This window comes from Falco naumanni, chromosome 1, assembly GCF_017639655.2.
Source record: "Falco naumanni isolate bFalNau1 chromosome 1, bFalNau1.pat, whole genome shotgun sequence".
NCBI classification, from domain to species: Eukaryota; Metazoa; Chordata; class Aves; order Falconiformes; family Falconidae; genus Falco; species Falco naumanni.
In genome coordinates this window covers 69,395,009-69,419,402 of record NC_054054.1, presented here as the reverse complement: position 1 = coordinate 69,419,402, position 24,394 = coordinate 69,395,009, and the positions used below count along the sequence as shown (strand labels likewise).

General features: G+C 40.9%; 1 protein-coding gene and 1 long non-coding RNA gene across 2 annotated transcripts in view; one reads left to right on the top strand and one right to left on the bottom strand.

Annotated features, from left to right (window-relative positions):
- ARHGEF38 (Rho guanine nucleotide exchange factor 38) overlaps positions 1-24,281 on the top strand; it is a 39,848-nt gene extending 15,567 nt beyond the window's left edge. Inside the window, exons 4-14 of the mRNA XM_040598297.1 lie at positions 1,913-2,060; positions 5,027-5,044; positions 9,486-9,685; positions 10,193-10,326; positions 11,958-12,062; positions 13,258-13,380; positions 15,792-16,112; positions 17,730-17,870; positions 19,010-19,208; positions 19,386-19,645; positions 20,414-24,281. Of these exons, the coding sequence (XP_040454231.1) occupies positions 1,913-2,060; positions 5,027-5,044; positions 9,486-9,685; positions 10,193-10,326; positions 11,958-12,062; positions 13,258-13,380; positions 15,792-16,112; positions 17,730-17,870; positions 19,010-19,208; positions 19,386-19,645; positions 20,414-20,599 (1,835 nt within the window). The 3' untranslated portion in view covers positions 20,600-24,281. The remainder of the gene's footprint in view (positions 1-1,912; positions 2,061-5,026; positions 5,045-9,485; positions 9,686-10,192; positions 10,327-11,957; positions 12,063-13,257; positions 13,381-15,791; positions 16,113-17,729; positions 17,871-19,009; positions 19,209-19,385; positions 19,646-20,413) is intronic.
- Positions 2,054-17,830, bottom strand: LOC121090145. Its single transcript, XR_005828463.1, has 4 exons — positions 17,716-17,830; positions 16,969-17,038; positions 5,610-5,753; positions 2,054-2,959 (listed from the first exon to the last, which is right to left on the bottom strand). It is a non-coding gene; the product is annotated as an uncharacterized LOC121090145 (long non-coding RNA).
- Positions 24,282-24,394: the final 113 nt, after the last annotated feature.

The following is a 24,394-nucleotide window of genomic DNA, read 5'->3' as shown; positions in this document are numbered from 1 at the left end:
CACAGTGATATGCCCACAGCTCCTCTGATTCGGTCCATATGGCTCAGAACCAAGTACAGCTTTAGGCTGAAGAAATCCATCTGCTTTTAAAAGGCCCTATCCATGAAATCAGCACATAATTTTTCTCATCATTGAGCATCAATGAAAGTATCCGTCATTGTGACACAATACATCAGGGAATAGATCTTGCTTATCTCTTTCATTCTGGAGAAGAGAATGATAATTTCCAGCCTCTGAAATGAACTGTAAGCCTACAGTTTACATTTTTGCTACTGAAAAGGTAACCTCACTTGAGGGCTTAGCATAGTAGAGGCCGTGCTAAGCACTTGGAGTTCTGCTAAAAGTGAAAACTGTGAGAGCTCAGCACCCTTGAGAATCAGGCACCAAGGGAACAGGATTAAGAGAAAGCTTGTTAAAGTTTCCCCTTACGCTGCTGGCTTTTAAAGGCACATACAGAGAGTTTATGGGAAAGTCAGGATGCAATGTGCATTGGTAGCCATCAGCAGTAGCGTTAAACACAAGACAGAGAAGACAGACAGCTAAAAAGCATTAACTGTAAGATGGTTGTGCTTCTCTGACTGTGGTCTTACAGTAACTAAAATGGTAACTCGTGTGGTCTTACTCCATCGCTGTTGTTCCCTTATTTGCACCTTGAAACCAACATGCGTTAGACAGCCCAGTTAACCTTCGCTGCCAGGAGAAGAAACCCAGAGCTGTGTTACTGTGGTAACTGAATCATTTTTCACTTTAAGATGAAGCAGTTCAATGCAATGTATTATGAAACAGCCCACTCTGGTCAGGGTGAAACACACAGGATGCCTGGCAGCTTGGTGCTCACTCTGTGAATGAATAGAGAGCTCCCAATTAATGTGGTGTTCGGCTTTTAACTTTAATAATCATTGCTATAACTCAACAGGAATGCTTATAAAACATTGCACTGATGGCTGCATAGATGTAATTTTCAGTACATGCCTGAGACAGGAGTTTTCACCATTGCTGTTGTTTATCATCTGCATTTCCAAGCTGATCAGGTCGCTGCTCCGTAAGGGTGTAAGAACCGAATGAATCTCTCGGCAGAAGAGATGAAGCATGCTTTCACCACTTGGCTAACATTTCTTACATACGCACAGACTGACACAGGAGTTTTAGGCTGAATTAGGCACCAGAATGAAGCGGGTGCAGGACTATTCCAGTGCCTCTAAAATTCTCAGCTGTTGGGGGAAAATGGTGGGGTGAAGGACTGGAAATGGAAATGTTTTCCCCCATCAGTTGTATATAAGCCTAGACACTCTATAAAAATGGCTGTAATCCATGGAGGTTTTATTTAATTAGGGGAGGGATGGAGGCTGTTCCTTTGTCATGTGAAGAAAAAATCTCTATTCTAGGTCATAACAATTGCCATTTCAGGATTTTGCAAAACAGATAAAAGTGAAATGGCTAATGGGACTCATTATTCCTGTTATAACCCATTTAAGTTCATATTTAGTTGAAAAAAAAAAAAGTCAAAAGGAAAATTAACAGGCTTACATTCATCCCTCCTGCCAGCCCACACCACAAAAACGGTCTCCTCTTAACAGTTAAGCTCTCCTGTGTGGTTTCCACCGAAGGAGCATTAAGCTGGAGCAGTGAATTAGGGGGTTGTGTATGAAGGGGTACAAGGGGTAGAGATCTCGTGCCTTTTCCTGAGGGATTTTTTGTGCGTTAACACTGATATAATGGTGCCTGGCTATGACAAAGATGAGCAGCTGAGAAATACATGTAATAAATAATGCACATAAACACGCAAGATCATTTCTAAGGGAAGTAAAGTGGAAGCCAGCCTTTTTAGCTCACGGCTAATGTGGTGGAATAATAAAACTCCTTCTGAGATGCTGTTGTCTGGCTTGACACGCTTTGTTTTTCTCCTTAACAGGGGAAGTGTTCTTGCAGATTAAAGGCCCGCTAGAAAACACATATAAAATCTATTGCTATCGCCATGATGATGCACACACCATGCTGGAATCCTATGAAAAGGATGAAGAACTGAAGCAGCATTTAAGAGACTGTGTACAGTCCTTAAAGTAAGATCTTTTCAAATGATGATTTCTGTCCATAGTCAGTTGCCTGGCAGGGAACATTTTAAATGGATGTAGATGAAAGGTCCCCTGTAAATCCAGAGTTTTATGAGGCTTGCTGGAAGCTCTGGCTTATGCTGCTTTCATGAAAAGATGACAAGCCAGGGGCCGTGATTAGAGTTCTTTCTAAGATGGCCAAAAATAGTACACGGAAAGTTGTTCTTCCCTTAGCTTCAGTGCCCCATACTGGAAATAAAATGCTGCATCATATCATGGGCTACTGGGAACACCTTGCCCAGCTCCCAGGAAACTTGCTGCTCCTGTTTTCAGCAAATCTATTGCCTGAATTAAAATAGCCTGTAACAGAGCTATTCACATGCACTGGTGTTTCTGGGTCCCTGTTGCACCGCCCCAGGGACCTGGAGTGGCTGTGGGTGCTGGACACCTCATGATGGGAGTATTTGAGACCGATCAGTGTTGGAGCAAGCTGCCAGGTCCCACCACTGGAAGGTGCTATGTGCCGTCAGCTCCAGTGCCAGCCCCTCAGGGAAGTGTGTCAAGAACTGGGGGTACCACAGAATAATGGATCCATCTTTCCTCCAGTGTAGCTTCCTCCTGCAGCCAGTCGCAGGAACCAGCTCATCCACTCGATGGATCCCCTTGCCCCTGCACTTTCCAAAAGCACCGTCACACAGAGCTGTCATGAGGGAACGCACCATGGTCTTTCAGATCAGAGGTCTAGCTCCAGCTCCAGGAAAGGCCCATGCTACATGCTTGTAGGAGAGATGTAAAGCTGTCACAAATAATGCAGCGTACATCAACAACTGGTATTTCAACAACACCCCAGTTAGTGATCGGTCTGCAGAGGTGTGTTAAGACGTAGGAGAAGTATGTCCAAGTGAAATCTGGAAGGAGTGGTGGAGGAAAATATTAACAACCTTAAAAGAAAAATGTTCACCTTGAAGACAGATTATGTCGAAAATAAGGCTTATTTTGTGAAACATGTCCAGTTATTAAATACATAACAAAGTATATGTGCAAGGTACTTAGGTTTTAGCTACGTGAGAAGTTAAAGAAATAGATATTCATATCAACTCAGGCTTTCAGGCTAAGGGATGGCCAGGTATCTCCCCTAAGGGGGTGTTTTAGTTGCTGATGCCTACAATATTCTCTTCTGGCTAATCAAGAGAAGCCACTACTGTCATTCATTAATCCCTGCTGCTGAGGCAAGGGGACATGGAAGGAAATAAAGATAGTGTCCACATACATGCTAGTGTGGATGCTGCTACTTGAGTTCTAGAGCCGGCAAGAGGAGCTCCTGTTCCAACATCACAGCTGGGATTTGTGAAGGATATTTTGTGTTGGGCCATTGTAGCCTTTGCTAGCAGGAAGTGACCAGGCCTTCCTCACAATGAAGCCATGTTTTGTCTTGTTCTTTCCTGTTTAGACTTTAAACAGGAACCGACAAAAAAATGCACTGGTGCATGTATACTATGCTGTGCTTTTCCCCAGTGCCTAAACACTGCAGCCAATTCAACTAGTAAGACCTGAAAGTGCACACCCAAATACAGAGCTGTGGGCACCTAAATCTGTTACTACTGACTAGAGAATACTTGCCCTAGGAAGAAAATTATGCAGCATTTTTACGAAATAAGTTATAGGCTGTTTTCCATTGTGAAGACATAAGAAGTGCAGGGGCTGGTGACTATTCTGAAAAATGTTTATGTCTTAAATAATTCTTTTTTCTTGGAAACAATATTTTTCCATTTTAAAAAAATAAATTATAATGGCCTAACATTACTAGGGGCTTCTGTTTCTCAGCTGAGTAATATCTGCCATGTGAAAAACAAGTTCTATATCAGAAGCAATTTGAGAGTGGCACTCTGCACATCTTTACAGACAAATCAGATTTAATTAGCCATGCTGAGATTCCTATTCCTCCTGTTGACTGAAGAGGAAAAATTCCATCCCAAAATGTAGGTGTCTGCCTTGGAGACATGTGCAAATCCAGATTCTGTAGAGTCCACTGTTACAGCAGTGATTATGCAAACGGGGGATGTTGTTTACTAGCTTAGCCAAAGAAATGCAGCTGGTAAAAATGAAAGGATGCTGGCAACTACCTGCTCTGCTTTCAGCCTGAAGTTGCTTGGTCAACTATTACAGGGGCAGAGGGACATTATAAGCACGCCAAGTGCTGACAGTGCAGAAGCTATGAAAGCACCAGCTTCCAGATGCTCAGTTAGGCACCGGTGGGCAAGGAGATAAAAGTTCAGGCAGTCAAAAAGCAGTGGCTGACAACATGATGTCAGGAAAACCTAACACAGAGACTGAGCAACATTTTTGTTCTCTTGCATTTGAGTGAATTCATACCATAAGGAAAATATTCTATGCACATGTTTGCATGTTTCCAAACTACAATTGTACGTTCCTGCTGCTTTCAGTATATGTATCAAACACCATCCTCCTCTGAAGAGGTTTCAGTTGACATGACAAAAAACCTAACAGCTTCTTTGATTCTGTATCTGAAAAGGCTGAAATATATTATTTCTCATTCAGAAGTACACTTCTATTTAAAGGGAGTAGACAGGAATGTATGTAAAGTGTAATAATGATATGTTTAATGTTACTTTTTGTATTAAAGACTTGATGTTATTTACCGTTGTTGGCACAGTGACCCAAACTTCCTTCTCTAACACTGTTAGGATAAGACTGGGTGTCATAGCCAAAGCCAGGTTTCTGACAATCCTTTCTCATTTGGGGCTGTCCTTACAAAAAGATACAGGGCCAGATTCACCAGTACCCTCTGGTTGTTTTGTGCAGTTCTGCTGACACATAGCAGCCATAAACCTAAGCTAACTGGCCAGTTATGGCTGCTCTGTGTCACTGAAGTGTATCTGAGAATCTGGCCCTCGATCTGTATAAATTCTTTTAGGAGGAATCTAATATATGTTTTGTTTTCTTCTCTTTTTCAGAAAGATATATGAGGAAGAGTAAGTACTAGAAGCCTTTCCTACACGTAAAATAATCTTTAAAATATCTATAATTTATCTTCAGTATGCTTAAAACTGTAGATGTGGCAATTTTAAGAACACAAGCCTTTTGTGTCAGTGTAACCCATAGATTTTTCCAGGACATATGTGATAAAGACTCTCAGTTTTAATTTTCCTAAGCCTATCTAGTTTTATAATTACCACTGTACTAGCCTGCCGTATCTTTCAAAACTTATGGTTTATGAAGCTACTTAATTTGGTTACTAATTGATTCAGACCCCTTTATTATCACTTCCCTGTCTCATAAATGTGCTTAGAGAGCTCTGAGGTCTGCAGGAGTGCATGTCAATGGCATATTCAAAACCCAGACACTCTGAAATCATCTTGCAGAGGCATCTGTAGACCTGCTAGAATATGTCAGGTTCACAGGTAAAGCTGTTTCTGAGGTGATGCCCCTTTCGGTAGCCCTATATGAAAAGTCCACCTTAGGATATTCCCTCTGACAGTGGCTGGAAGAACGTGAGAAAAGAACAAACTCATTGCAACACTTTGCTAGAATACTCACCCAGACACTGAAAACTTGTGGCTAAAGGATTTCTGTGCCAAATGTGACATCTTTGAAAAGCTGTAAAGGAGTGTTTACCACAGCTGCAGCTTCTGGACATCCAGCAGGCTGGGATCATTGAAATACAGCATCTCTTGAAGTTACCTGTAGGGAGAGGTCAGAGGAGGGGTTAGCTGAACTGAAGAAAATAATTACAACTCCAGACAGAAATGTTAAGAGAGAAAAGGGGAGCCAGTGTGCTCTGTGTGGGTAGGAGAGGAACATCTGTAAAGCCAGAGAATCTGTTAATCAGTCAGTCACACATCGTAAGTAAAATCTGTGTAAAATACACTTTGAAGGGTTTCCACGTTGGAATTCTGCAGTTGGGGTTTTCAAGTTTTAGACTATGATAGGAAATAGTTTTTCTGCATTTTGTTTTGGTAAGGGACATTCTTGTATACTCCTGTCTCCCAGGGAATAGGGCTTCAAGAGGAACAAAATATCTAGAGAGTCACAATAACATCATGTGAGAAAGCAACACGTGTGGAAATAGCACAAGACTGGCTGCCCTGCCTTGTGTATCCCGATCAGAAATGAACGCCTACTTTCCTCCTTCAAATGGCTTCCAGTGGAGTGTAGGATACAACTAACTTTCTGAGTTTAAACTGGCTTTTATAAAGCTGTGCAGAGCGCGATGAGCCAGGCTTAGCTGTGGGACCCTCCCTGAGCTTGGCTGCTTGCACAGTGTGATGGTGTTCACCTTCCCTGCTGACCAGCAGAGCACTCAGAAATGCCATCACCTGCAACTCAGCTTAGACGTTGCAGAGCCTCGGCAGCCCTCGGCCAGGACTGCACCCAAAAATCTGGTTCATGTTGAACTGGAAAATACAGTGTAACTCACCCTCAATGGTCTGTGAGGTTGCTGCTCCCAGACTGCTTTTCATTCAGCCACGATCAGGAAAACAATTACATGAATACCAGACAGGGCTGTCCTTTGCTAGCAGCTCAACAGGTTACATTCTGCTTGGCTTAACAACTGTGCAGCCTCAGTGAATTCCCTGGGTTTGCCCGAGAGCCTTACAGCGCAGTGAATTATCTGCCCTACATGCCTTGTACTAAAATGAACTCACGCACAGTAAACCACGAAGCCCGAGAATTTAAGCCATGCTGCAGCCTGTGGTGCCCACACACCATTTCAAAACCACCAAGCTGAGTGTTGACACCAGCCTCAGCCCTGCGGTACCACATCGGCTATTGTGTTTGGCACTGGACCCAGCTGCTGGGTAATGACAGCGAGTGAAACGAGATCCTGAATCGCCTATCTTTGCATAGCTCACCACCCTGTGTGTTTTAAACAGGTGGGAATCCTTCTGCATTTGTGACTTTGTTTTGAGGAGGGAAGGAGGAAGGAGGGTATGTTGTAAAGCTCACTGCAGTTAAGCCAGCTGCATTTACTGCAGAGCTACAGTGCTAATTTGCAATGAGATTAGTACAGCTACATGTGACCTAGAATACTTGCTAAACTCACAATAACATGGGGGGAAGGCTGAAGGAGCATCACAAATGAATTATCAACTTAATTTTCTGCACAATAGATGTCACAAGCCATTACTCGCCTGTTTCGGTTGCGTGGCAGGGCTGTGTCCTGCCCCGGTGCCCAGGTGCATCCTAATGGGGCACACTGCAAATGGGACTCGTCCAGGGAGAGTGGCTATCATCAGCTAATCTTGCTGGGGAGAATTAGATGAGTTGAACTTTGTGGCATTTCGTGCCCCAGGGAGTCATTATCTTATAACAAACCTACTATCTCTCAAACCATATTGCAAGACTGTGTCATGCAGATATGCGAACAGAGGGCTGTTTATCACTTGGGCAGCTGTCCAAAGTGCAACTATATAAAGAGAAGACACTTGAAGATTTTTCCATTCATGAGGCAGCTTTATAGATTTGCATTCATGGGGCTTTTCAGAGAAAACAATAACAATTTAAGATTTTTTTTTTCATTATTGCTGCCAGAAGCTGAAAAAAGGGAAAATAGCTCTCTATTTAATGTAGGATACAGGGAAAATGAGGGGGATTGAAATGATGAGAAGGTTTGGGGACATCAAGAAGCCTTAAAAGGCATCTACTGTTAATTTTTTTTCGTGCAGAACTTTTTTACAGATAATGCCTGTGTGAGAGAGATGGTTTAAATATGCAGATGTCTCTTCTCAAAGGCATTCAAATTGTTAATTAGTCAGCAGTAAGGATTGGCTCTTGTACTTTTTATACATATAAAAGTGGGAATGAAAGCTTTTTTATTTTTCTCTTTTACTCTTCCTGCTGCACAAAACAATAGATGTCAGCCTGCAAAACCAAGTGGCTGTTCCCTGTTTTTTGTACTTTCCTTCTACATTGCGTTTGTTATTCCATCTTTCCATATGCAGAAATCCTTCTTTGCCTAGCATTAACTCTTGCATGGTTCACATCAAGCAACATTTTTTCCCTCCAAAGCAGCCTTTTCGGGCATGCAAATGGGAAGCTTGCTCTGTTTTACTGCCCTTCACACTGTTACCGACAGCTCATGCTCAGTTTCAAAGGGGAGGTCCGTGAGTTGCAGGTGGTTTGTGCCAGCGCTGGTGCTAGATCACTGTCTGGACTGCTCAGGAGTGTGCTGTAACAAGGGGAGACAAGGGACATGTCTGTCCCGCTGCTGGAGCCTCACTAGCAGCTGGCCCTGGCCCTCAGGCTTGGTCACCTGGTGTTACCTAACCCGGGGAGACCCCGTGTTTCTACCAGCCGTGTGGATGGTAATGAAGGCACATGTGGCTCCGTCCTGCCCTTCCCTGTTTTCTTCCAGGCTGTTGTGACAGCCTTCAAAGTGCACAGCCTCTCCCCCTTCAAGCCTAGAGAGCGTGAGCAAAGCTTTTGTTCAGAGCGGAGCATGGATTCAGCTGGCTGGTAACTGCCTTGCATGGGGGCCGGAGAGCTCGGGTGGCCTGGATGGGCTGAGCCGTTTGGGTGCCTGGGGAAGCTGCTCCGCTGCCCCCACCAAGCCAGTGGGGCTCGAACCTGGAGCCACAGAGCATCCCTGGGCCAGTGCTGGAAGCTGTGACTTTCCTACCCTCATTCTGCCACCCTAGGCAGCTGCCTGCTCTGCCTCCATGTAAAGTGACTTCCAGCAGGTTGGATCAAGCCTGGGTGAACATCCTGTATGTTCAGCATTTCTCCAGGCCAGATCTGGCACCTTTGGAAGCTCAGGTATCCTTAGAAATAACCCACTGGCAGACAGCAAAGAAAAAGCACAGGTGGAAGACAGTAAAACTTGAGGGTGGCTGTGTCGAGCTGGGAGGTGGTGTGAGAAGGGATGCAGCCCTGACCATGAACGGGCGTCCCATTTACTTGCAGCAGAGAGATGTTGCAATTTTAAGCCTGAGGGGCCGGAGGAGGATGTAATAGCCTCACTCAGACAGTTTCTCAAACTTCCTGTTATTTGTTCTTCCACCTACCATCTCCCTTCCTGGGTGTTTGTGGTGTGTAAGTTGTACCGCATGCACCCTCAAGACTGAGTGGGACAGTTTCAGAGGTAATGCCTAAGCAATAGTCTAGAGGGTTGCTGAAAACACAGAAAACTCAGACCTGGTATGTATTTTTCATTGAGGGGGCGAGAGGAGGGTTTCGTTTACAACGGCCCTTGTTCCCTGACAGATGTAGCTTATTTTTTTACTTGAGGGGTAATTGTACTTAAGTGACTATGACTCAGTGCAAAGCACTGCTCTGGTTTTGATGTTTTCTGTAGCTGAACGTTCAACTGAAGGATATAAAAGGCAGCATGTCTAAATGACTAGACAGAAATAATAAGTTTTTGTCTTCAAGGAGTTTCTCCTTATGTGACAATTTTTTTTGTATAAATTATAGAGGAAAGCCAAATCTCACGGACATGGGATCCCTGATGATCAAACCAGTGCAACGGGTGATGAAATATCCCTTGTTACTCTGTGAACTCTTGAATTCAACTCCTGCTTCTCACCCTGACCACAAGGTGCTACAAGATGCCCTTTTTGCTATGAAAAACATTAATGTGAACATCAATGAACTTAAAAGGAGGAAAGACTTAGGTAAGAAAAAGGCACAGTAAGTTCTGTCTTTTTAGGTTTGGGCTGGCAATTATAAGACAGGTTTCAACTCCAGTCATATCGCTACAACAGCTTTGGCTGCTGCTAGCCGAGCTGTGTGATACACTGGGTTTTAAGAAGGTAACAGATGCCTTAATGTCACCTGTCCTCATCCAGCTACGTTATCTGACTGGTAACTCCAGAAATACAAAAATGATGAAAGAATTCATCCTTGTTCATTGTCCCTAATGCAGTTGCAAACACTGCAACATAATTAAGATGCAGTAATAGCAATACTTCTTATAGACTTGCCACATTGAAGCCCTAACTTCATTCTTCCCAAGGCTAGTGTTGATAACGGGTTTTTCATCATCTCAAGCGTTTTCACACAAGATTACAGCAGGTGACATCAAAGTGTCTGCTTTCAAATGGTTTCATATTTGTGTGCCTGTCCCTGTGAAAAGCCCTGCAAATACAGATTATTAGTGTCATGAAATTCTCTCTCTGCAGTGCTGAAGTATAAGAAGAATGATGATGATGAAACCCTTAAAGAAAAGTTTTCCCGACTGAATATCCACTCCATTAGCAAGAAATCCAAGAGGGTCACCAGTCACCTGAAATTACTGACGGGGGGAGAACCTCAGGTACTTACTCATCCAACTGCTGATTTGCATTGGCAGCTTCAGTTCTGCTTTTGCACTGGGCATTTTTAAAAACAGGTTGGAAATGGAGTTTGTGGTGTTGCTTTTTTTCTGCATTTTTTATAAAGTCTTTTTCTGACTGTCACAGAAGACAGGAAAGATCTCTGTGATTGAAATAGAAAACAATGTAATGTGTTCTCCACCTTTTCCTTTATTATCTAAGAGTTTCTCAAACTTCTGATCTTCACCAGAGAGGAAGTGACTGGTAGTTTTGTAAAACTGATCCTGAGTTCAATGCTTTGTGGGCAGACTGGCAATAGTCATTGTCGGTGCTGAGAACGTGTCCAGTCTGTCTTGCTCTGCAGTGTACCATTCAGGTTCCGAACACACGAGGAAGATGAGCACTGCTTCGGATTAGGAAAGGCCATGGTGTGTGTAAGGACTTGGAACTGTCAAAACTACCAGAGGCAAAGAGCCCTGTGATAAGTCTGATGGGTGTTGGGTAGCCAAAAATAAAACACTCCTTCACAATTTCTAGGTTGTAATTCAAAACCTAGCAGGATAAACATTTTCAGGAAAGCTTAAAACTAAATCTCAAAGAAAATCAATTACAACTGACCTTGAGAATGATATCCAGTGCACCTCACTGCATGAGATGGCTGATTACACAAGGTCACTTGCCTTTCTAGATGTGACTTTACAAGCTACGTGCCATTTTTTCCTAGTTTATTTTTTATCAGTGGTTTCCCCCTTTCTCTGACGCAAACTACCCACATTTATTTTTTCTGTTCATTTGTTTGTACAATGGAAATTTTTGTATTCAGAATGGGACACCAGCAAGGCTATAAAATCAGAGGAAAACAGGGAATTAAATTTGATTAAGGGGAGATGTGATCTTTTTTTCTTTAGAAACTTGTTTTTTTGTTTTTGTTTTGTGTTTGTTTAAGCTTAAAACATCTGAGAATCATTTTAGAATCTCCTGCTTAATTAGACTAAGTTCCCAATTCACATCTCTGAAACATGCTGTGACCCTTACAGCAAGACAGCTGAAGACGAGACTTGAGATTTCTCAAATTCCTCAAGTAAAAGTTAGGCTGGAATACTGAAATAAACGTATTTTCAGGGTTTTTTTTTCCAGCTAGCACAAAAAAAAAAAGTAGTACAAACCTATTTCCAGCGACTGAGGTCTCCGGCTGAGGCTGGCATGGCTGTAGAGGTAACAGCGCCCCCTGCAGCCTGCCTGCGGGAAAGCGCTCCGGCACCACAAAGAAGCACCCAGGGGACTAACGCCACGACATCAAAAATATCTTACAATTTTCACTCCTGTTTCCTCAAATGGATCAACAATATACAGAAAATAAAGAGTTCTGTTGGCACACGTAGGTGTGCTTGTAATAAAGCAACTTCCTCCTTCCACAAGGATTAAAAGTTAAATTCTCTGTCACGTTGCCCCGTGCCTTTGACTTTTCTTGGATTAAAATTAGAGTTTGGGAGAATTAGGGGCTGACCCGTTCTGTTTGCAAAGGGAGGAGTTCAGGGAAGGTTTGTTGTTTTTTCAGCAGTGCTCTGGATGTTTCTTTCATTAGCCAGGCTCTTCTGGACTGCCAAAATAACAGTGCAAACATCTATTTTAGGTGAAAGATGAAACTTTTAATAAGGAAGAAAAGTTGTTTCGAAGTTTAGAGAAGACTGTGAAATTGTGCACGAAGAACATTTCGCTCTCCTCACAACATCTACAGGTGGGTACAGGCCTTTTTTGAAACCTGTAACCACAAACTATGTCCATAACCAGTTTAGCACACATTTATGCCACTGGTTAGGCAACACCAAAATATTTATAAGCAGGCCTGTTTACATCAAGATATTAAATAAATGAGCTGTGCTGCTGCTGCATTACTGAGCCCATGGCAAAGAAGTTTTGAAGCCCACACTTCTGGATTTTCCCCTTTGCACAAGCAGGCTCTACAGAGACCCACAAGCGCAGTACAGAAAAGCAATTGCTGTCTGGTGGCACAGTTAGGATTTTCAGTCACTGTGTAAAGCTCTCATACGGGTCAGGCACATCTGCTGCAGTGAAGCACCAACTGCTCCTCATTAAAAATGGAAGAACTGAGTTGCAGCCACATGAATTCAAATGTCCTAAAATACATATCCTGGATGTGAAGAGTCCTTCCTAGATCCTGCTGCTAGGTTGTGTTAAGGGTGTTTGCATTAGGTGTATGAAGTGCTTAAGTGCTGTAAATGTCTTTGCTTTAATCCTCCTCTCCCAAGATGTCTGTTCGTTTGCAACTTACCAACTTTTCCCTCTCATGGACAAATTGCCAACTTTGTAGATGGCATGAGGCCCTTCAAAGTGTGCCCAAACCAGACACAAAGGCTGTTTGGGAGGTGGGTAAGACCAATAGCCAGCTGGCCAGAGCTTATTGCAAGTGCACCTCATTTAGTTCAGCAAATAAGGGAAGGCCAGTGAGCTCAGCCGGCAGGAGTTGTTGCCTGGAATGGTGTTGACAACTCCTTATCCAAAGAGATGCACACTTCATTAAGATTAAAACTCAGAGTAAGTGAAGTACACTGCTGTAGTCCTACTTAGTCCTCCAGAAGAGGCCTTTGAGGGTGCATGGGTCTTGAGCTGGTTTCTTGCTGAGGAGTAGCTAAGTTCCAGTGGGACATTCACTAGGTTGGGGCATAAGTTTTTCAGTTGAACATTAACAACTTGATTCTTACATAGTTTACACTGAAAATAGACAAAACAGGAAAATATTATTACAGGAAACAATCCCACAATGGCTGGCAACTGCACAGCAACTGCACAGGTGTCACAGATGGAAAATATTTCTGATTCCATCAGTATTACTGCAGTATCTGCATGAGTGAATGCAGTATATTAAAACAGATCATAATGCAGTTTCATCTTCCTACAAACTTCTCATTTAGGATTCCATACATCTGGCTGCACAGAATATAACTGGGCTTCAGGAAATCTTGCAAGACAAAGATGACAGTGTCAACAACTGTTTGAAAAAACAGAACAACACTGCAAATCTCTGTGAAGACCTTGTAAGTTTATGCAATGTCCACTGTTACACAGCTATCTGTACGTGTGAGAAAACAGGGCTATGTGGGAAAGACAGGAAAGAGCAAAAACATAGGAATCCATTGGGAAAGATGAATGGTTTTTTTTGTTCAGTTTCTGTAAGAAAGAAGATAAAATTCAGTGTAAGTGCACTGTGTTTTCCCTAGAAGAGCTAAAGAAAACTTTTCAATCTAAATTCCTGGGTTTAAACTACAATCTTTGTGCTAAATTGGCGTGTTTCATCTAAGCTTTAGACAAGAGCAGCAGATCTTTGCTTTGCTACTTTTGTTACCAACACACAGTTTTAGAACAACTTTTGTGATCTTTGTTGCACTCATGAACTATTAGCTCCTGGAATCACAGATTTGTGAAAGTCCCAGCTGTATTTCAAGTAAGTTACTATCCTTCATACAGGGAAACCGTGAAAAATGTGAATATATCCATAGGAATTAAAAAGCAATTAAAAAAATAAAAAAGGGAATAGTTTTCCAACTAGTCTCTTGCTTTCAGGGTCCAAGTAAACTCTTAATGCCTGGCTCTACTAAGATAGACTAAAATGTCTCTTCAGAACGGGGAAGGCCGCTTCTTCAATTTGCCTAGGCTGGAAAAATTCAGAGGTGGAGGTTTTCCTACACTTTTCTAGGTTTGTGCTGATTAAAATACAGCCATTCGATCCTTTCCAAAAACCGCAGAGTTTGCCAAGAGACAGAAGGATCTCTGACAGACCCCATCCTCTGAGATAATGACAGGGAAGTGAGATGTTGTATTTCATTTCCTCTGAAGTCCCTGCAGTTGAAAAGAATCTCAAAAATTAATATCAATAATCAGAAAGATATTTTCAATGTCTTTACCAGAAATAACTGCATAAAGTGCAGAGGAGTACCCCTCTATCATTGCAGAGGTGAGTGTGTCCAGTATGGAAGATGCCCCTATATTCAAAAACATCAAAGAAGAGAAGAAGCCATTCAACAACAGATGAAACAGAAAACTTTTTTTCAGAAAAAAAATTGTAACTCCTATTGGCTCATGACCCAGCTATTCTGAAGGTCTATGTAATTAAAAAAAAGCCAAAAACCCCAAAACTTAATCTTATTCGTTTTTAACTATACATATTGTTATTAACCTTGTTAATTTCTACTTTTTATCTATTTATTTCTGTGTCTTGGATTTCCAAGACTACAAGGATTCTCTATCCTATCTGCGAGGTTTTTTAAAAAAGCTTTTGTCCTGACATTGCACAATGAGTTGATTTTCTCACTGAACAACCCATAGCGTTATTCATATGTTGTCCTGAAAGGGTATTATCAAGGGAGATCTCAACAATGGGCTCAGGTTAGTATTTTTATTCCTTTGTGCATTTGTCAATAATGAATACCTTCCTCTCTCATTATATTTTAGGGCAGAAATCCACAATAGCCTCTTTTATTCCAGAAATCAGGTCCAGCAGCTTGTAAAAATTGTTTTCTTAATTTATCAAAAATTGGTTTTCTAAACACAGCCCAGTTTTTCAGGTGGAAAAGAAGTAGGAACCATCTAGCCAGTGTACATCATCTTGGCCTTGGAAAAGCAATTCTGGTGCTAGGATGGCTCCATCCTCAACTGTGGTGTGTTACAGAGGGCAGAAGGACAGCTGCTTTCTTATTTTCACATTCAACCCAACAACTTAATTCACGTAGGACATCCAAGAGCTTCAACATGATGATGAGTTTCACTCACTACAAGCCTGTGCTGTATTTGAACAAGTGACTTACAACAATAAATTTTATTTCATGCAATATTAATCCCTTGAGACAATTAGAGACTAATGGAAAAGTCTGAGAAAGACTTTGTTTTTTTACCAGGTGTCTAATTTCGTTGATTACTACAGATAAAACCAACAAGCATAACATAATTTAATCAAATCAAGTGATTGTTTGTGTTTGCTTAAACAGGAATTGAGTTACAGCTGTTTCAGGGTGTGTGTGTGTGCGTGCAAAAAAAAAAAGCTTTGATAGCATTCAAGACTGCAAGACTGCCATTTAACAAGACTCCATTGCCTCTAGAGTGTATAGTGGCATGGGCCTTCCAGTGATGGAAATCCCAGTTTCATTGGACCACTTCACCAATCCTTGCCCAGTTTTTCCTCAGCAGTAACATGCTGAGGGCAGTACCTCAGGCTGCGTGCTCCAAGGGACCATTACCATTACCAGACACTTTATGCTGCAAAACTATTACCTGTCTTTTGCAGTGCTGTGAAGGAGATTCTAACTCCTGCTAGACCCTTGAAGCTGCCTCTGACAGCAATGCTTTGTGAAGAGTAGCTAACAGATTGCTTGATAGGCTGCCTTCAGGCTTAACCTGTTACTGGGTCTGAAGGACTGTCTGATACAAGTAGGTCTGTTTTATACCTTTCCAGATGGCTCAGCTGGACAAGCTTGTTTTGACTCCTCTCTCAGCCCTACAAGCCTTGTTTTCAGGCCCACAGAAGCTCATCCAGAAGCGCTATGATAAGTTGTTGGACTACAACAGTTACCTTCAGAGGTCAACAAGAGAAGAGCTGGACCTGGCAAAGAAAGACTATGAGGCTCTAAATGCACAGCTAGTGGAAGAACTTCAGGTATTCAACAGAGCAGCCAAAAAGATTGTGTTGAACTGCCTGCATTGCTTCATCACCCTCCTCAGGAATATTATGTCTGCAGCACTTCAATCAAATTCTGCTGTGGCGGTGCCTGTTCCAGTAAGTACATTAGAAACAGGTGTAGGTCTGCCTTTATTTTCTTTTTTCTTTCTGTTTGATTGACTAAAGTTATGTAGGACGCCTACCTACAATCTATACTGATTTTGTTTGTTCTGCTTAGCACAGTCAGGTTTGTTTTTGTTTTTTTTTTTTTTTTTTCCCTTGCAAGCTCAGTAAAAGTTAAATTCTGAGCTCAAGTTTTGTCAGGCCTGGACTTTCCATTGAGAATGATCCTAATGCAGCTGTTCCAGCTGTTACACTGATAATAACAACAAGAACATCACAGTAAGGCAAAAAGGAGGGAGCTGCAAGCATTTTAGTTTTTGTTTCTTAGCATTTACCCTGAGTAGCCCAGAAAACATAGGAAGATCAGTTCTAAGAAAGCACGTGAACTGTTGCTGTTAGACCTGCAGTGTCACAAATGATGGCAAGAGAAACAAATTCGGAGATCTGATGAAATAACTTCTGTGAAAAGCAAGTTGCTTTTAAACCCAAAAATGTTGCAGAAGCTCCTGCAGACATGTCTAAGCAGTAAGGAATAGCTTCATCTATGTTGGCTTTTTTACAAAGTTCAAACCAGTTCACTTATGTAGCCAAAGGTACCAAAGTCTGAGGTACCAAGGTCTGAGCTACGCAGAAGGGCATTAGTTCCTCCAGCCCACTCTACTCTTTCTGGGCACTATGATCATTACCTGAAGAATGAAGCTGAGAAATTATTCTTAATTTGTGTGAAAATCACAGCGTTTCAGTTTTGCTGTACTTCTGCCTAGAGGACTTGAACCCCCTGAGAAACACAGCTGCAATAATCCAAATCCACTCACCTGGATTGGAGCAAGACTCTGTATAGGAAACTTACCGTAGTGAGGCAATTCTGGAACATTCCTTTCCATCAAGGCCCAAACACAACATGTTATAGTCAGGGGCAGCTGAAAAATTAAGAAAGCAAGATCAAGATCAAAACATAGAGCTGAGATGCTTAATGGGAAAATGAAGGCTTTCCTGCATGAAGAAATTGCATCCCTGTAATTTGACGATTTTATGTTTTGAAAGCTGTTGTGTCAAGCAGTTTTCTGTGAGGCTCTGCCTACAAAATTACCTTCTTTTTCTATTTTATGTTTACATCAGCAAATACACTTGTGGTTAGGCACAAACCAAAAGCACTTACCCATTGCCACAGACAGAGCTTCATCATACTCAACAATTTTTAACCTGGTGGCAGCACCTACTTGCACAAACACGCAGCTGTGGGGTAAGCTACTCCAAGCCTTGCAGCACATTGGCCACTCTGATAGCTGCTGAGATGCACATTTGCATCTGAAAGCAGGTGGCTCAGTAGCATAAGTGCAAGGCTGTTCATTTTCATCACTGTTTAGAATATTATTTGGTGATTTAACTTAAATTAGTATGTCTTTTAAATCTAATAGCAATCAAACTTTCTTTAAGCAAGGACCGACCTTTTCTTCCCATCTTGTACTTAGCACACTACGGCTCTGCAGAAAATAGCAGTAACTTGTCAGATTTCCTGACTCTTAGCATTCAGCCCACTAAACCAAATCTGCTCTCTCAAATCTCCTTACCATTTTGTTCACGTGATCTAACCCACCTTTGTGTTTGCAGCTGTCTTCCTCAAGCATCTGTGAAGTGCAGAATCAGTTGATGGAGGAGGTTCACAAGCTGAATTTTGTAAAAGAAAACAGCAGTGCAACCTTTATTGAGAGAAAATTGAGCTTTGAAAAAAAAAAACCTGCCCCTTCTCTGGTGAGTACTACACATTTGATTTGGGTATGAAGCATCCTCTTTTGATTGCTTTTGATTCAAATCCAATTTTAGGCCACCTAGAGGTTTGGGCTTGGTCTCTTCATTGGGACTCTGAATCAGGTTGTTGGAATGAAGCTCTTCCATTGACCAGTAACCTCTGAAGATTTTTCACTCTTTTTTTCATGTTATTATCTTGAAATTCTCTCTGATTACCCTTAGGTCTTTAAGCACATGTTAAGTCTAAGGTTGTATATGTAAACTTCGATTACATCTTTGTTAAATACTTCTACAGTGCATCTTAGTCTTCTAATTCAGAACTTTTTTTTTCCCCTCTTCTTCAGCTGTGGTTACGTGTACTGGTATTTACACACATTTATACACACATACACTCCCACAGCTGAAGATTCAAAAAATCCACCAGGAAATCTGTGTCCCCCTGGTTCCCAGTCTTATTAGACATTTCCAGAGCTTTCAGGAGTCTAGTTTACACCAAGATAAAACCTCAAGTGCAGATTTAAAGGAGAAGCTGAAGAAGCTGTAGGATCCATTTTATCGTCAGTAAGGATTCTGTGGTATGTTAGGATCACGTTGATGTGCGGTACCTCCCTCCCTGCCCTCTAACCAAGCTCTGAGTGAATATGCTTCCAGCAGTTAATGGCACCTTGCCCTTATTTAATGATGCAATTTCACACAAAAAGCAGACTATTTGGGTACCACTTGATTTTTCTGCGTTAGCATGCAAGTTGCTATGTGACCTTAGCACACTTCAGCAGATTTTTGGATTATGCTTTTTTTTTTTTTTTTTTTTTTTTTGTGATATTACATAGGAATTCAAAGATCATTGCTATGGAAAACCAAGCAAATGACAGTTCACATACAGAATAGGCCTTTATCAAAATTCCTACATTTCTTTAAAATCTACCCTTTATTGCTCACCTATTAATATTGCAGTTGGACAGGTCCTTGCTGCATATGCAAAGGAGGTTTGGTTACATATAGCTGCGTAAATAACTCCTTGATCTATGTGTAGAAGTGTAGGGTCCATTGCCACATGCAGCATACACTTGTTTTTGTGCATCTGTGTTGCTCTAGAAATGGCCTCAGCATTATTCCCGGTGAGTAGTATTTTTGCTTTTCAGCTTGAACCCACACATCAAACAGAAGGCCACAGGTCCAAGCTGTTGTCTACGTACAGCACAGAATTGCTATACCAAGCTAAGCGCAAGTGCAATGCCACGCAGGAATTTGATATTGATTTACATGAAGGAGAACTGGTGGCTGTTGTGGAGCAAAAGGACCCCTTTGGAAGTACAAGCAGATGGCTTGTTGACACAGGAAGTAAGTTCTCTGTACAAACATCCCAATAACAGCTTCCCTTTGGGATATTGATTTCTTTTCATTCCGGCCCTGTCTGTTTGCCTCTGTCATACTGACAGCTGCATAAAATGGTTGGTTTTGAAATGGTTTTAGCAGTATTTTGCTGTTTATTTTCTCTTTTTTTGTTCTGGTGTCTAGTCCTTAAAGGGTATGTGTATTCCTCCTTCCTGAGGCCTTACAATCCAGTCAAAACACAGAAGGACTTAGCAGAAAACAGCTTCGGTGATGACGATTTTGATAATATCAGCCTCTTTGTCTCTTCACGGCCCTCTGCTGACAGCAGCACAAGAAGTCAGGGGCACAAAAAGAGTGACAGCAGCTCATCTCTTCACTTCTGTGAAAATTCCACAGCTAATGGCACAAGGACCGATGCTTTTCAGGATACGGATGATCACCATGTAAGTATGATACATGCTGTGCCTATCTTCTCATTGTTCCTACTTCAAATCTAGAATTATACTGCTTGTAACTTCAATGGTTTCCTTTTACACTAGAAAAGACTGGCACTAATCTGTCAGTACAACATGGGAATTCATTATCCTCTGTTCTTTGCCTTTCTTAAATTGCTATAAGGTAGGAAAAGATTATCAGTTAAACCGTGAATTGCCGTCCTGTGTCACCTAAAACACACTGCTGCAGTACCCCACCCCATGTACAATGCCTCAAGGTTCTCCCTATGGAGCAGGAACCTGCAAAATAGCTCAGTTTGGAGGATTTTTTCCACTTAATGTTGACAAGAAAGCTGTAGTAATGCCGATCAGCAAGGCACAGAAATGACCTGTGTGCCACATTTGAGTACTGGAGCTTTAGGAAAGGTGATTATGCCTTGCTGGAAAATTCTCCATCCAATCCAAGGCAGCTTGATGCGACAGAAACAGGCACTTGGTGTGAGCTGAAAACCTTACTAGTGTAGTAAGGTGATGACGTCTCAGAGCTTGGTTTATTCCACCCCAGCCAAATTTTCCAGATCCTTCAGTTTTACTTTTTATCTTGGCCCTATTCATTGTAGTCTGTCTAGCAACTACAGACCATGTAGTTGCACACTGGTTCGTTTATGTTATTACACATTTTCTGAATACAGAATTCACACTAATACACACTGGCAGGATAAAATGTGGCTACATGTCTGAATTCAGATTTTTACTTTTGTGGCTTTCCTTTTTCAGACCTTCTATGCTGTTTATGCATTTCAAGCAAGAAATGATCAGGAACTCAGCCTTCAGGAGTACCAGAAGGTTAGGATACTTCGGTTTTCTGACCTAAGTGGCAATAAAGAATGGTGGCTAGCAGAAGCAAAAGGTCAGAAAGGATATGTACCATCTAATTATCTCGGGAAGATGACATACGCATAGGAACAGACAGGCCCATTGAGCCAGTTTCTCTGAAGTAGACAGAATAATCACCTATTACAGTTTGCAGCAAGCAATGGAAACTCACAAGTGAATGACAGAAGCCATAGTATCTGGTACAGCACACAGATGATATTGAGAACCTCCATCTTCCAAAAGCCATCACCTTGTCAAGACATTGAGGTGGAAACATTCAATGGGAAGACTAATTCTGATTAACATCATGAAGAGCTTTTCTATTACCCCATAATTTTCTCTCAAAGCGTCCCACATCAAGAGTGAACCTACAATTACAAATTGCAGCTAAAATTACATTTTTCTTCCATGATATTTAGCAAATAATATTCAAGATTAAGAGAATTAGCCTTGAAAATGGACAAATTGAAGTCTTCCGGGATGCTGTAGTTCAGGCTGAATTGTTCCTGAACTGCTTTCTCAATGAACATAGACAATAGACACATCCTAAAACTTGAGCTTTTTTGTTTGTTTTCATCCTCAGCCGCTTTTGTAATGAACCTTTTTCTCAGTGGAGATTTTTGCAGTAAGAAAAGAAAAAAGGGTTCAATTTTTGTAGGAAACATTTCAATTTCAAACCTACCAAATGTGGTGGTGCCAATGGGTGGTTCCAGGGAAGAAGATATGTTTAGTTCAATATGGAAATGGAGGGAAGGAAAGAGAGGGCACAAGAAACAGGTACTGTGAAATAAAGAAGTTACAATTTTCAAACCAATTACACAACTACTTTATACGGTACAAACCAGTTTGTAGCAATATGAAATTGCCCCAGGTTTGCAATTCCACATACGTCTCCACACTAACGGCTTTATAGTGCAAGATCTGTGAAGTGAAACAAAACCCGTTTTATCAGACTTGGGACATTTATTAAAATGAGAAAAAAAATAATCCAGCAGTGCCTTTCAATGAATATTAACTGCCTATCTGATTCCTTAGGTCAGATATAGGGATCATAACACATAGTGAATAAGCTAGGACTTAAGATGCATCAAAATTTTTCTTCCAGGAAAAAAAAAAAAATCATCATTCTCAAAGTTCCTAATGTTAGATTGGACGGTGAAGAATGTATCGATGGGCTGATTCACTGTTTGCAGAATTCAAAGTCAAAAGCCCTGTATTTTTCTAAAGTATCTTCAAAATGGTTGAAGCTATTTTAACAAGTTAATATAGTTCATGTTGGATCTTCAGTGAGCATACAAAGCAAGAAATCCCAAGGAGGATCTGAAAGTCAAGTGGTACTTCTTTAGGTTTACTGACTAAGGCAATCCTTAGGTCAGGCTGGTGCCCTACACTTGAGCTAGGCTGAGCAGTGATGTAACATCTCATTGCTATTACCATCAATAACTGAGTGTTCAGTGCAGTTGATTTCAATACAGCAATGCCTAGGTCCTCCAGTGGTAAGTGAGGACCTTCTCACGCTAAGCATTGCAAAAAGGACACAAAAAGTATATGCCTGCATCAGACAGTGTAACTGAAGGTAAATTCCTGTCAGGCATTTTCTGTATTCCTGCATAATTGCTTATAACTGACTGTCTATTAAAATGGAAACACTATTAAAGTTAAGGGGGGTGGTGTGTGTGTTGCTGATCAAGGGTATACAGAAATTGTTCTAAAACTTTTGTATAAGTTTCTGCTTCCTATAGTTGAAGTGTGGAGTATGAAGATGAAATGATTCAAAACCCCTACTGAGGTGTAATAGGAAATCACTTGTCAGCAAAGAAAGGATGAGAAAAGTTAGGGCAGTTGACACAATAGTTTTTGCTACACTAACGAACCTACTTTCATTTTCTTCAGTGTCCCAAATTTTGGTATTATTTCCCTAAAAGGTAAAGCAAGTTCTCAATCTTGCTCAGAAGTTCTTAAGTTCTCAGAGATGGACTTTCAGAAACTGGTATGTGAAACTCTGTGAACTACTGCAATCCAAAAAGCAGTGATAACAGATAATGTATTATTTTGCATAACTGTACATCACCTCACACACTTAAATTCTGCTGTTTCCACAGCAAGCAAAAAAGATTCTAATTAATTTTATTAATGGATGTATCTGTTTTTATGAAAACTTTGCCTATAGTTAAATGAAGAAAATAAAGCTCTGGAGAGGGAGTACCAGCTTGGAAGAATGGACTGAAAGACTCTCCTCTACTAAGCTTGCACTGCTTTGGCTTTTGTATTTTAAGATTATGGGGAAGATGCACACAAGAAGCTTTTCAGTATGTCTTACAATATAGAATATTTTATTTGGAGATGATCTATACTTTGCAATAATTGAAACAGTTTTAGAAATGACTGAATTATACTTAATAGGCTTAATGCAGTCATGTAAGCACAATGATGAAGATTTGTATTTCAGACAGTGAAATTCATTGAAGGCAAGAGTCAGGAAAAAAAAGATTCCTGAAGTCTTAGCTCTGAGAACTCAGCTTGAGTCATAGGGAGAACTCTGATTTTGAGTGTTGGGTACGTTCCCTGTGAAAAATCAGGCTCCGTGAAGGTGTCTCAAAGCGTAATCAAATGCTGCTCTCCAGAATATTCACTAGCTATCCTGAAGTAACAAGGAATGAAGGATGAAATATACTGGAGCTGGCAACCTATATTTCATTGAACTTCTGTGAGACTTGGAAACTCCTTGTAGGCCATATGAAATCCCAGTGTATGGTTAGGACCCATAATAATTTTTATATTGTGGGGTAATTTGTAAATCTTTATTATAGCCTTGTAACTTGGGATCCAGAAAAAATGTAGTGCTTTACTTCATTTCAGAAAGTCAAAGTTTTAGCTGTTATAATGTGATATTACAGATATACTGCAAAGTTTTATTTTTGTTTAAGAGATGAACGCAAACCACAATTGCTCTTTGAATCTAAATCCTTCCTAAATTAAGAGATTTACAACAATTTGTATCAGGCTCAGACAAATTTTTGTTAAGCTTTAAGTACTAGAAACTGAGCTGTTAGGGCTCCAGAAATTCTTAAGAATGCGCAATGCTTTTCAACTGTTTCTTTAATGTAGAGAAGGTTACAGTACTCTAAGAGTTTTCTTATTCTGATTAATGAAAAAACTAATTTTTATTTTGATTGAAGCAGGGTCAGGCTGCAGTTTAATGGACCCATCTTGCATTTATTCAAATATGCATTTTACTTAATTGAACCATTGTAACAACAAGCATGTACAAGTACTTCCAAGATTGGGTCCACTCAAACTGAAGTGTTTCTTCATTCAGGGAGTATTTTTAAGTGTTGCCATTGATAACCTGAAACCCAGAAAACATCCAAGTCAATGAACAGCAGTCTCTGGCTCTGACCTCTGGCACCTGCGTGCTTCACCATCTTACCTCTGCTTGGATGATGCCTGTGAACTTTAAGCAAGGATTCGCCTTTTCAATGCAAACACAGATCGAAGAGTTACTCCTGACTTTTCATCTTAGGAAGCTTCACTGAGTAATTACATCCTCCAAACACGAAAGTATATTTTTGCTGTCATTTTAAGATAGCTTGTAAAAATGCAGATATGTGAAGTGGACCTAACACCTGCAACAGGAAACATAGCCATGACAATCCTTGTGCCTGTGGATCTATTACTTACAATTCCTCTTACAATACTGTTTGTTCAGAAATGGTGAAAAAATCTTATTCTAAATTATTGTAATAATAAAAATCTATTTTCATATTGATCAGTTTCTTTTTTTAAACAATATTTTTTCCAGAAGCAGAGCTTTATATGCTATCCAAGATCTGCCTTCTATTGTGAACTATAAAAAGCATCACTGTAAAATTAGCAGAGCAG